At 34.2% G+C, this 13,526-nt stretch overlaps 1 protein-coding gene across 1 annotated transcript in view; it reads left to right on the top strand.

Annotated features, from left to right (window-relative positions):
• The window catches only part of AP4E1 (adaptor related protein complex 4 subunit epsilon 1), an 81,592-nt gene that overhangs the window by 34,667 nt on the left and 33,399 nt on the right, over positions 1-13,526 (top strand). Inside the window, exons 9-15 of the mRNA XM_020980479.2 lie at positions 330-452; positions 553-662; positions 3,213-3,352; positions 4,274-4,386; positions 4,492-4,610; positions 9,165-9,467; positions 10,880-10,994. Coding sequence (XP_020836138.1) covers positions 330-452; positions 553-662; positions 3,213-3,352; positions 4,274-4,386; positions 4,492-4,610; positions 9,165-9,467; positions 10,880-10,994 — 1,023 coding nt within the window. The remainder of the gene's footprint in view (positions 1-329; positions 453-552; positions 663-3,212; positions 3,353-4,273; positions 4,387-4,491; positions 4,611-9,164; positions 9,468-10,879; positions 10,995-13,526) is intronic.

Below are 13,526 nucleotides of genomic sequence, written 5' to 3'. Positions count from 1 at the left end.
TCTCAGAAGGAAAAGCTGCTCTGCAGCTTGCAGTCTGAGAGAGAGTTAACCTGGGCTTCTGAGAGGCCAGGTACCTTGGCCAAGGTCATAGAGCTAGTATGTGTTAGCCATGGGACTTGAGCCCAAGTCTTTTATGCTGAGTATGTAACTGAAAATAGTAACATTGTAATTCTTTGATAATCTGTCAGTTACATTTTTGCTAATAGATAAGAGTCTTAACATTCTGTCAGTTTGATTAATAGCTTTTATGATTATATGTGTACTGTGTAAATATGTTCTTATATTTATTATGTTGAAAAAAAATTTGCCATTTGATTATCTCCTTCTAGCTATTTTGTTTGAATGTGTCCATACAATTTATACCATCTATCCTAAACCTGAATTGCTTGAGAAGGCTGCTAGATGCATTGGAAAATTTGTCTTGTCTCCTAAAATAAATCTCAAATATTTAGGTAAGACAGTTAATTACTTCAGGAATACTTTTGAAAAAGTCTGTAAAATTTTGTATATATTTGTTTCAAATCACTTTGTAGATTGTAACTTTTTTTCTAGGACTAAAGGCTCTTACCTATGTTATCCAGCAGGATCCCAATCTGGCACTTCAGCACCAGATGACAATAATTGAATGCTTAGACCATCCTGATCCCATTATTAAAAGAGAGGTAAATTGGTATTTTGAGTAGTGTTTGTGAGGTGTTACCATATCTTTAGCTTTTCTCACTGTTATTCAAATGCTGGGAAAAAATTCTGACCTTTGAGCATTCAGTAATGGCATTGGGCACTAATGTTTTTCCTATTCAATCAATGAAAGAACATTTCCAAAAAAATAAATGCAGCAGTATCAACTGGAGTGTACGTGAATTATTCTTTTGAATGAGAAGATGCAATTATCTGTTGGGTTAATTTAGACGTAGGCCCTCCTTTTTTTGGTAAGAGCACTGACTTCATAGTTAGGATACCCTACCTCTGCCATGGATTTGTAGTGTAATATAGGTTAAATAATTTCTTTTTTCTGCAGCCCAGTTTTTACATTTGTAAAAGAGATTAATCCTTGCCTGACTTCTTAAACAGGGATGTTGAGAGAGCAAATTAAAATATCCATAAAGTGATTTGAACTCCTTGGAAGGAAGGTGTATATTTTTATTTCCCCTTTTATCTATGGCCTGTGTAAAAGTGCTTTCAAATATGCATGTATATATGTATGTACATATATATTTATATATTATTTGTCTTTGTCTTTATATATGTGTGTTTAGACCTATGTGCAGAAACTATTCAACCTGCAAATGGGCAGTTTTCTGCAGATTAGTAGGTGGGAGTAGGCCAAATATAGAGGAAAAACTTGCATACTAACTTTTAAAACTAATTAAGTTTTGATGGGGAAGAAAAAAAGAACCAAAACTTCTGATTAAATAGTAAGTTCATTTAAAATATTTTAAAAAATAACTTGATATGATTAACAAAGAAAGAAGTATTAGACATTTTGAGTTAAAGACCTTATTTTTGAATAAATAAAAAGATTTCTTAAAGCCAAAGTTTTCTTTTTTTCATCTTTATAGTCTTATCTGCTCTGTTTTTAGGGTAGTTCTCACCAGTTTTCAGGGAGGGTAGCCTATTTGCAAAATGGGTTGGTTTCTGCATGTTGGCTATGTTTTATAGAAAGGCAAACTAAGAATAATAATAAATGGCACTTCCAGTGCCACCTACTCAGTATAAGGAAAGGCTCTCTCCAAGAGAGCAATCTGGGAGTTAAGTTTACTTTTTAGAGTGGAATAGTTCAAAAAAAATTGTCCAGTGACTAATTTTGATCAAATTTTCCAATGACATTTAGATATTGTACTCACACTTTAACATGAGGGTCAGAGGGAAAACTGGAATGCCAAACTAAAAAAGTTGTTAAAACAAGGAACAAATTTGGTACGCATTAAAAATGTCTCTTATTTATCTCATTGTAGGTCTTTAGGTAACATATACCTAATGTGCTTAATACATCCAGATGCTATAGATTAGGTGGCTTAATGTGGAGTTAGTATTCTCATAGTAATTGCACACATAAAAAAACTCACCCAATTAAAATTTTAAGAAGATTTATGTCTTACTGGAAGTGATGGTGATGAGGATTAAAAATACTTAACCAAGAAATACCTAAAAAGGTTAGTTTTGACAAGATAGGCAAGTGGGGTATGTGCATATTCTCTTATGAATAAGTAAACAGACTGGTTACCACAGAGATTGTTGGGGCTAGTAATGACCTCCTAAAATAAGAGAACTACTACCCTGGGAATAATCCAGTGGTATTTTGGTCTTATGCTACTTTCTGGAAACTTTGCTAGGTTAGAAAGCCTTTCCCAGGAACTGGGAAAGTTGCCCAATGTTTCTTGTACTAGTGGAGAGCTTTGGACCATGGGCTCATCTCTCATTTTGTATTGGGTCAGGAAGATTGAACATCAGTGAGGAAGTACTGTAGCCAGGAACCTACTTTCTTGGTACTTTTTTGGCTGTGGATATAGGTCTTGGTATTTACTTATCCAGATCCTTCTCGAATAAGAGACTATATAGTATATTTTCTTTGAGGGGGAGGAGAAAAATATTTCTCTTTCTAATTATTTTCTGCAAGCATAATTAGTTTTCATTCTCTCAGAAAGTGTAATTTTTAGGTGCCATGAGAAGGTAAGAGGCAATATTGTTTCTAATAGTGAATTTATTATTTAGGTTGCCAAACACATACATGTAAAAATAAAAGTCAGGGTAGAGCTATCTTTATCTTATAATTTTGCAGTTTTTTTTTAGAATTTTTAATGACCTCTAGCTTAGACACTTCTGGTCTTAATTATGTGTACCAAGATGTTCTTAGATACCAATTACCAATAGAGAGGTGATATGGCATGGATTATTAAAATGCAATATAGTTTACGTACACTACATATATATTTAAATGTCTTGGCAACATTGTTAGCTTTCTAATTGTGTTTTGCTTAGACTATTACAAGTTAGTATGCATTCATTGAATATATTATCTGAGAGCCCAGAACTTATTGGAGAATTTGTGGATAATCCAAAAAAGTAGATTATCCACACAAGGGTAAAATTAACTGTTATAAGCAGATATGATCTGATTAATTTTAATAGTTCAATGTGCTGCTTGTCTGCTTATAAATGACATAATTATGAATAGTTTGGTAATAATATTTTTATTTCCTTTCTTTAAATAGACATTGGAACTTCTTTATAGAATTACTAATGCACAGAATGTAAGTGTTATTGTCCAGAAGATGCTTGAATATTTGCAGCAGAGCAAAGAAGAATATATCATCATCAGTTTAGTTGGCAAAATAGCTGAGCTGGCTGAGAAATATCCTTTTCTGGGAGGGGTGAGGGTGAGCAACACATTACCTTTAGATTTAAAGTGACTAGACATTTTTCCTCTTAAAACTGACTAAAAGTGTTTATGGAAGTATTTATAGTTCAGGATGCCAATAGTAATCTTTTTTTTTTTGGTGGTTTTTAAGAGTTTTTTGCTAGCAAGGGCAGCACAGCAAGGCTTTTTTGAATGATGCACCTTCTCCTGAATCCTCTCTTTCAGTGAATAATATTAGGCTCAAAGATTTTCAACATGTATTTAAGCTGATCTTAATCTGTCTTTTATTTCTCTTATTAAATCCACTGGACAAAATTCCCATCCACCGCAAGAACAGGAAGGATCCTCTCCATTAGGATAATCCGTAGCTATCCTAATTTTTATGCTAGTATTTGTCATAATAACATTCCATTTGGAACATGATTCCTCTTTTACCACCTTTCATTTTTCTCCTGAAATTTCTGTAATGGGACTATTTTACCTGTTACTAGGACACAGGAGATTCTATTATTTCCAAAGCAGAAAATATTTTCAGTCTAAAAGAAAAAAAGGTGAATGAAAAAAACTCTTTAGGACTGAGTAGGTATGTGCCTAAATCAATTATATATTTGAGTTTACGTAGGCTGTAATATTAGGTCTTTATGATGCACATGGGATTTAATCTTTAAATCGTCAGGTAATGAATCCATTTTATTCATTTTTTCATTCAACAAATATAATTGAGTACTTTTTATGTGGAAAGAACAATGTTAGGTACTGAGACACTAACTTAGAGTTTGTGTTTGAGATTTTTCTCTGAGTTTAAACATAAAGCTGCTACCAAATATAATCAGTTTTTTTGGAAAGATTCCAGAAGAAAAGATAATTTCAGTAAGTAGTGTTGTGAAATACACATTTTCTTAACATTGTGACTACATATGCTCCTGATAATGAATGGTTTATCCAGACGATGAATGCTGTATTTTCAGTAGGAGGAGATGTGATGCATCCTGATATCCCTAACAATTTTTTGAGACTCCTGGCAGAAGGTTGGTACTTTTCTATAAAGAAGGAAATTAAAAATGAAATATATTTCATTACAACATCCACATATGATTCAGTGGTAATATAAATGATGTATTATTTCTCTATAGGTTTTGATGATGAAAACGAAGACAAACAGCTAAGACTCTATGCAGTCCAGTCTTATCTCAGTTTACTAGAAATAGAAAATGCACTTTATCCACAGAGATTTCTGCAGGTCATGAGCTGGGTGAGCACAGTACATTACAGAATACTCTGATCTTAAAATTTGTAGGATTGGTTGTTACAGTACCTCTGTAGTACTAGTGCTATATGATTGTTTTATTGATTTCAATGTTCTATTACTTTTAGGTATCTTTCCATTTTTTCCCTATCCTTACTGCCTACCACATATCTCTCTGTTCACTTCTTTCTTCTCCTTCCAATTCCTGAACTGTCTCACTTTGAATGTGTGTGTGTGTGTGTGTGTGTGTGTGTATTTGTTTCTATTTTTTTTTTCAGTTATATCAGTGCTGTCAAACTTAAATAGAAAAAGATCCCTGTGGGATGCATATTGACTTAGAAAACCTCAAATTAACATTATTTATATTATATTTTTATTTATTTTGTTAACATTTCCCAGTTATATTTTAATCTGGTCGCAGCCCACTTACTTGGGTTTTTGCTGGCAGACAGGTTTGACACCTCTAGTTTATGGAATTGTGTATGTGGTAATTAATAGATATTTGAATTTTTGTGGACTTCTACATATGTGTTCATCTATGCATAGGTACCTGTCTTATGGATATATCAGGGTGTGTGTTTTTATAGATCATTATTATAGTTAACCTTTATGTATCAGAGTGAGACGTAACCATTTTTGGAGATTTTGAAGCCACAGAGATAATTATGAGGGAGGAGGAAAGGGAAATGACCATTTTTAAAAAAGGAAAATACATGCAATGCATATCTTTTTAGCCTTACTTACAGATCTCAGATCACTTTGTTAATTTTTTTCATAAAATATTTTGTATACTAAATTTAAAATTATAGCTTGCTCAGATAATTACAAATCTGTTCATTGAATTTACTTTTAGATTTTTTTTTCCTTACAAATAGTAGCTATAACTTGCTGATCCTTTAGGATTCTAGCATATTTTAATTTTTTCCTGTTTATAAGAAGCAGACAACAAATTGACCTTAGTCGAAAAATGTTTAGTGCCAGGCATTTTGCTAAGCACTGGGGATACAAAAACATCCCTGCCCTCAAGGAACTTAAAATCTAATAGGGGAAGATAGTACACAAAAGGAAACTGAAAAGTGAGGGGTAGGGGAATGATGTTCAGAATTGAAACCAAGTAGAGTTAAAACCAAGCAAAGCCTCTCTGAAAAATGAAGAGTTACCTTGAGAGTTCTGAACCCTGTCTAAAGGAAGGCTTTAGGAGGAGTCTGTTGTTCTGCCCTCCAACACTCCAATCTCAACTGAGGGAGCTGAGAAGGTCTTGACTATCATAGATGAGTCAATCTGCATGATGAAATTTCAGGTGTTAAGTTTATTCTGGAGGAGTCATTGATATTCCTGCAGTCAAAACTCAGCAGATGGAAAATGAGGAGCACAACTTAGAAGAAAGCATTAACATGATAGTAAAACAAAATAGTTTTTATGGATGTAGTAACCTTCATGATGTCAAGGAGTTACAGAAAGTGTTTATTTTCAGAACAGAACTGAGGAAGAAAAAGAAAAAGGTGGGGTTAGGGAGAAAAAAATGAACTCATGGATTATAACTTTTGCTACCTGGAATTCTGTTCTAACTAGTCCAATCAACTGAACTATCAATAACACCAACTTTTTTTTTTCCCTGATGCTTCATTTGTGGTATCTTCATGAACTTTTAAAGGCTGAAAGGTTTGTCCAGATTGAGACAAGGTTCTTAACCTTTCATCTATTTGTTTAATTAATGATTTAGTATAACTGTGTTAGGCAGTGTGGTGTAGTGGTTTGAGATCTGGCCTTGGTGTTAGGAAAACCTGGGTTCAATTCTTACTTATGAAACATCCTGGGTAAGTCACTTCCCCTCTCAGGGAGAAGCCCAAGCAACTTTTAAACTTCTCTACAAAGAAGCTGCTTATTTGCATTAGTAAAGGAAGATTCCCACTGGGAACTACCTGCACTGTGAAATTATGGGTCCACGAAAATAACTAATTCTCAATGTGTAGGTATTATAATATTTTAGCATTGCATTAGGTTTTCTTTTAAAAAAATTGTTGCATTTTTTTTGAAGTTAAAATTTTCAGTCAATAAAAATATACCTTATTTTCCTTCCCACCTTTCTCCCCCCTTCTTTTAAAAAAGAAAGAAAGATAAAACTCTTGTTACAACCATTTATATTTGAACAAAACAAATTCCTGCTTGGCTATCTTAAAAAAAAGTATCAATTTGCACTCTTGGGACCATCACCTCTCTCTCAGGAGGTGGGTAATATGTTTCATCATGTGTCCTCTGGAATTGTGCTTGGTCATTGTATTGGTCAGATTTCCTAAGTCTTTCAAAGTTTGTCTTTATAATTTTTTTTATTGTATACATTGTTCTCCTGATTCTTCTTCCCTCACTAAGTATTTAAGTTCATACAAATCTTTTTAGTTTTCTCTGAAACTGCATAATAATTCCATCACATCCATATACTATAACTTGTTTATCCATTCCTCAATTGATGGGTACTCCATTTTCCAATTCTTTGCTATCACAAAAAGGGCCACTAAAAAGTTTTGTGCAGATAGGTCTTTTTCCTCTTTCTCTGATCTCTTTGGAGTATAGGCCTAATAGTGGTATTGTGGGTCATAGGGTATATACTGCTTAATAACTTTTAGGGCATAGTTCTGAATCACTTCAGAATGGCTGGAGTAGTTCGCATTAGCAGTATATTAATGTACTATTTTCCTATAACCCTTCTAGGAATTGTCATTTTCTTTTTTTGTTAACTTTGCCAATCTGATGGTCGTGTGTGTGTGTGTGTGTGTGTTGTGTGTGTGTGTGTGTGTGTTGGGGGGTCCCCTCAGTAGTTTAAGTGTGCATTTGTCTTAATTATTATTTATTTGAAGCATTTTTTATGTAAACTGCCTATTCATATCCTTTGACTATTATCTGTTGGGGAATAACTCTTATTCTTACAAATTTTACTCAATTCCCTCTTTATCTTGTAAATGAGACCTTTATCAGAGAAACTTGCTGCAAAGATTTCCTCCCATTTACCTACTTCTCTTCTAAGTTAGCTGCATTTGTTTTGTTTGTACAAAAACTTTTTAATTTTATGTAATCAAAATTGTCCATTTAAACTTCTTTGATTCTCTTTATATCTTGTTTATTCATGAACTCTTCCCTTATCAATAGATTTGACAGGAAATTTCCTTCCTATTCCTTTGTTTATGATGTCATCCTTTATGTCTAAGTCATGGACCCATTTGGAGCTTATTTTGGTATAATGTGTGAGAGATTGGTCTGTACTTGGTTTCTGCCAGACTCCTTTCTAGTTTTTCTAATGGTGTTTGCTAAATATTGACTCCTTACCCCAATAGTTGGGACCTTTGGGTTTATTAAAAAAAAAACCAAACCAAAACAAGTCTGCTGTGCTCATATTTGCTTCTGCATAATGTGTGCTTAATCTGTTCCACTTACTATTTCTTACCAGCATCAAATTATTTTGATGGCTACTTCTTTGTGGTATAGTTTAAGATCTGGTATTACCAGGCCCCCTTCTTTCTTACTTTTTTTTCATTATTTCCCTTGAGATTCTTGTCCTTTGGTTTTTCCAGATCAATTTTGTTATTTTTCTGGCTCTATAAAGCAAACTTTTAGTAGTTTGATTCATTGTATGATTTTATTATACATCTTTATTGAATTTTTTTTATGTTATCCACAGTTATTGCATAGCTTTTACAATTCATGTTGAGGGACTAAATGTCAAGTCACAATACATAAACATCTAATTAAAGAATTTTTTTTATTGTTTTTCAATTTTTTTCCAGACTGGTGTGGGGTGGGTAAGAAGAAGTCCTTGGAGAAAAAAAGGCTTTTTAAAAAAATTATTCCTTCTTTCATTTTTTGCCTCATCACACTCTCTTCCTCTACCCAGCCCTGATGGTGCTAAATTAGAAATATGCAAATGCTCTTTAGTCCCTGAGCCAATGAAATGTCAGCTCAAGGGTTGTTTCTGGTCCAGGAGGAATTCTACCTGTCATGAATGGATTAAATCACTTATAAAAATAATGTGTATTATAACCAGAGGCTGTGATAGACTACACATCAGTCTTCTGGGAACTAACCTGGCTAAGGTCAGAGAGAATTGTCACCAAATTGGCTGCAGGGTGATACTGGCCACGGCAACTCTTAAATCATAAAGGAGTTGTGCTCTGCATTGCTGGTCTGCCCCAGTTAAATCACAGATTGTTGATGTATACATATATATTTTAGAATGGTAAGGAAATGTAAATGTGCTGATAAAATCAGTAGCCAGAACTGATTAGTCTGGAAAGAGGTATCTTGTAATGATGTGCTACTAGCATATTTAAATAGTAAATGATGATGTCTGAAAATTGTCGGTATTTAGTTCCATTCCTTAAGTACATTTTCATATTAAAATGTGCCAGTAGAACCAGTCTCAAGAGTGCATTCGCTATTAGAGAATGTCTAATGTAGATAAAGTCAATTGTAAGGAAAGGTGTATTTATTGTTTAATTTTCACAGATTAATTTGCAGTCTGACTTGATATATGCCTGTAATCATCATTTCTTTGTTTATTATTCACAGGTATTAGGAGAATATTCCTACCTTTTAGATAAAGGAACACCAGAGATCGTCATAACAAAACTCTACAGGTTGCTTGTGAATAAATCTACCACTTCCGAAACAAAGGCTTGGATTATGGGTGCGGTGACCAAATTGATGCCCCAAGCACCCTCCTCTAAAACGGTTGAGAAACTAATCCAGGAATTCAGTGTATCCCTGGACACTTGTATGAGACAGCATGCTTTTGAATTAAAACATTTGCAGGAGAAGGTGGAACTTATGAAGAACTTACTTCCAATTGATAAAAGTTGTGAGGACTTAGTGGTAAGACATCTATACTCTATGAAAACTATACCATTTTGAAATATAACAGGGTATTTCTTTAAGTTTTTAGTAAAGTTGTTTTTAACATCTGAAGTAAAGTGTTTAGGAAACTGGGGATTGTAACATTAATAGGTCACAGCTAATGAGTATAGAACATACTGTGGAACAAACATGAACCCTACTTAGTTCATTGTCAAGGCAATTATAGTAAGGAGATCAGAAAGGGTTAAATGTTCAAAATCATACAGTTATTTCTGGATTATCTACTAATAAATTTTATTTATTATCTACTTTCTCTGTTGAGGTATTCTCAGAATTAGATTTTCCCCTTTAGAGACTCAAAGTGAGCCACATTTCCTTATCTTGGTCTGAATCAAAAAATTTTCAAAGAGAAGTCATTTATGTTCAGGTTTCTATGAATTAAACTGACCAAAGGATTTGGGAGAAGAAAGTAAAGAATTAGAGATCCTAGTTTGGGTTCTTTTTTCATTCATTATTTCAGTGAACTCATGTAGCATTGATGACTAATAGTAGAGGTATTTTGCAGCATACAAAGGAAATGGAAGACTCAGTTCTTCTATCACATCTTCTTGTTGTCAGACGAGCCATAGTATAATGGATACAACTCTAGATTTGGAGTCAGAAGCCATGGTTCAGATCTGAACTGTAGCTCCTACTACTTCTTTGACTTTGGGCAGGTCACTTAACCCCTCTGGACCTCAGTTCTCTTATCTGTGATGTGAAGGGGATGAACTAGATGATCCCTGTGGTCACTTCCAGCTCTGAATCCCATCACCTTAAGATCAAAATTAAATATAAAAAGGTCAAATATAAATAATTTGGGGAATATCCACTTTTAGATGATTGATGCTTTTGTAGTTATACATTAATTTGGATCAGAGTTATTATGTATATTTCTTTTCTTTCCCCTTCCCCCTCACTTTTTTCCACTATCACTAATTCCTTTTCTTTTCTCTCTTTTTCTTTTGATCTATCTTTTTATTACAATTAAAATGAAAAGTGAGAGCTTTTTGAATTCAAATAGCATAATTAAACTGATGTCACCATGCCTTAAATGTTCCATTGTAAGCAGTTCTGTTTTTTTCATTGTGTTTGCTGAGGCTGTCTAATTCATACTGCTGTATTAATTACTATTTTCTATGACTAGATTTCTTAAGAGGTCAGTAATTTGGGCAGATTGCTTTGGAATTTAGGCTTATGTTCATTTCACTGTAATTTAAAAAATTAGTAGAATTTGAATGTGTTAATTATATGGATTATGTGAATAGTATTAGTATAAAATGCCTTATTTTTTGTTGCCATATCAAGTTAAATTATTTAAGTTAAAGGGTGACTCCCTACATGCTTATGTTTTCAAAGAGACTCCCAATTTTATTCTCCATTCAATATAGGTAGATGCTTCTTTGTCCTTCCTGGATGGTTTTGTGGCTGAAGGACTAGATCAAGGAGCAGCACCATATAAACCTCACCATCAGCGACAAGAAGAAAAGCTTTCTCAGGGAAAAGGTGATTATAATTTGTATAGAACCAGTCCTTTGGGTAACACACCTTTCATTTGGACATTACTTTTAATCATGTTATAAAGCAACCACAAAAATTTAATATTTTTGTCGCACTTTAAGCTTCTCTGTACATTGCATATCCTGATTACATATCCAGAAGTAAAACATGCTGCCTCAGAAGTGTGTGAATCACAGGGCCGTGTGTATAGAGTAGAGTATAGGAAATTCACTGGAATAGCAGATATCCATCATGGAGTTTGGAAAAAATTGTGATAAGATTATATTAGTCAAATATCCTAGCACATATAATCGTTGATGAATGGCTCCTGTGCCAGGGGACTGGTATATTATAGTTTCATAAGAAGTGATATAGAGATGGTCCTGGGTACTCCAGATTAGGGAGTCATACTATCATATTATTTAATTCAGTTCATTCAGTAAACATTTAGGAAGCACCTACTACATGCCAGGCACTGTGCCAAGCCCTGGGTATACCACAGAGGCGAAAGATAGTCTCTTCCCTCAAGGAATAGTGTAGTGAAAGTTCTGATAAGCTCTTCATTTTGATCCAAGAAAGCGTCTTGTAAGTCATTGTAAATTGTTCCTTGAAGATACCTGCTTTATGGGGGCAGTTACGTGGCACAGTGGATAGAGCACTGGCCCTGAAGTAAGGAGGACCCGAGTTCAAATCCGGCCTCAGACCAAACACTTGACACTTACTAGCTGTGTGACCCTAGACAAATCACTTAACCCCAACTGCCTAAAAATTAAAAAAAAAAAGATACCTGCTTTGTGAAAATTGTTACTTGCAATACCATAGCCCTAAAAATCAAAGAATGCCACATATAATCAAAAAAGTTTTGAGACAAACAATTTTACCCCTATTAAGGACTGTGGTGTTTCTACACTTGCAATATAGAATGTATTTTTGATTGCTGCACCTTAGGAAAGGAATAATGGAACTGGAGAAAGATCCAGAGAAGAGCAACTAAATTGGTCAAAGGATAAATGAACTGCTATATGAGGACATACTAAAAAGTGGAAGGACTTTTTACTCAGGAAAGAAACAAGCCAAGAGGGAATTTGGTCACAGAATCCTAAAGGCTGTGTATAGGTTAAACGTTAAATTGTTAATCAAATTGTGATATGTTAGAACTAGGAATTACCACCACAGCATTGAAGGATGACCAACTAAATTGAAGACCTGAGGATAACATAAGAATCACATTACATTTTGTTGTATCCCCCATTACACTTAGCACAATGCTAGGCAAGAAGCCAGTGCTGAGTAAGATCTGTTGGCTGAAACCTGTTGAATGAAACAGAACGAAGTACTTTTCCACAGAGTGTATTACGCATGTTTGAGAGATTTAGAAACATTTTAGATGGCCTCTCCATAATGAATTATTGAGAGAAACCAAGAAACTCTGTTCTTGGTGTTTAGTGTCACATATCTCTTGTGACTGCTGTCAAAGAGACCATTAAGTTGGATGCACCACAAGTCAGACCTGGTAAAGCAGTTATTATTTCCTTTTAGGCGAAGAAACTTAAAAACCAAAGAATTTGTGACTTTCTCAAGGGCTATGATCTTATGATCCAAAATAGAACTAGTTAATAAAGCCAGGATTAAAACTCGGGTCTTCTGACTTCTAGGCTAGTGTTTTTCCTTCAGAAAATGAGTGATTACCCAGATTCAGTTTACGTGAGTGATCTTGATCTTATTGGTAAATCTCTGTCCTGTTTACGTTCTCCTCTCTTTCTTATTGCTTCCCTTCTCTGATTACTCTGGTCAAAGGCCTTCAGTTAATTGATCTGTAAAATGAGGGATTTGAACTAGTTGACACCCAGAGTTAGGAGTGACCTAGACTGTCTGTTATTGTGTGAGCTAACTTCCCTGTACCTTGGTTCCCTCATCTGTTTTCTCCTTGCAACGTGCTATTTGAGCTAAAGTACAAAAATAATACCACTGAAACTACCCAGCGATGTTTCCTTTGCTTAGTCACTAATTATCAAAATCCCAGATTTGACTACTGAAATGAATATATCTGACCTTTTCTGAAAATGCATTTGTTTTGATGCGCAGATAGTAGCTAAATGTTCTCATACATGTAGCTGTAGATGGAAGCTGTGGGCTAAAGGGATGCCCAGAGCCATAGCATTTGTACCTATTTATTATGTGAGCATGTAGGTTGCCTCTGGCTTATAACACTGAAATACAGGTTAGTTCTAGGAATCCAGATCAAGTTAACCTCTTCAACCCAATCTGGTCCAGACCAGTCCTGGGGGATTCATATTTTAGGAACTTAATATTATTATAGATTACTTACTACATAGAAAAGCTATATATTTATTTTAAGAAATTTTAACTCTTTTGGAGTTTTTTTAATTATTTGAAGTACAGTTGCATTTTCTGTTTTTGATGATTTGAAACATTAAAATGATTGTAGTTTCCCTGTAGATCATTACATCTATTTTGTCTCCTCTGACATTGTTTACTATGTGGACTTTATGTGACCTTGATTTTATTGGCAAATCT

This window comes from Phascolarctos cinereus, unplaced genomic scaffold (assembly GCF_003287225.1).
Source record: "Phascolarctos cinereus isolate Bilbo 61053 unplaced genomic scaffold, phaCin_HiC Scaffold_3;HRSCAF=262, whole genome shotgun sequence".
Classification (NCBI taxonomy): domain Eukaryota; kingdom Metazoa; phylum Chordata; class Mammalia; order Diprotodontia; family Phascolarctidae; genus Phascolarctos; species Phascolarctos cinereus.
Note: the sequence above shows the minus strand (reverse complement) of the source record. Positions and strands in the feature narration are given on the sequence as shown.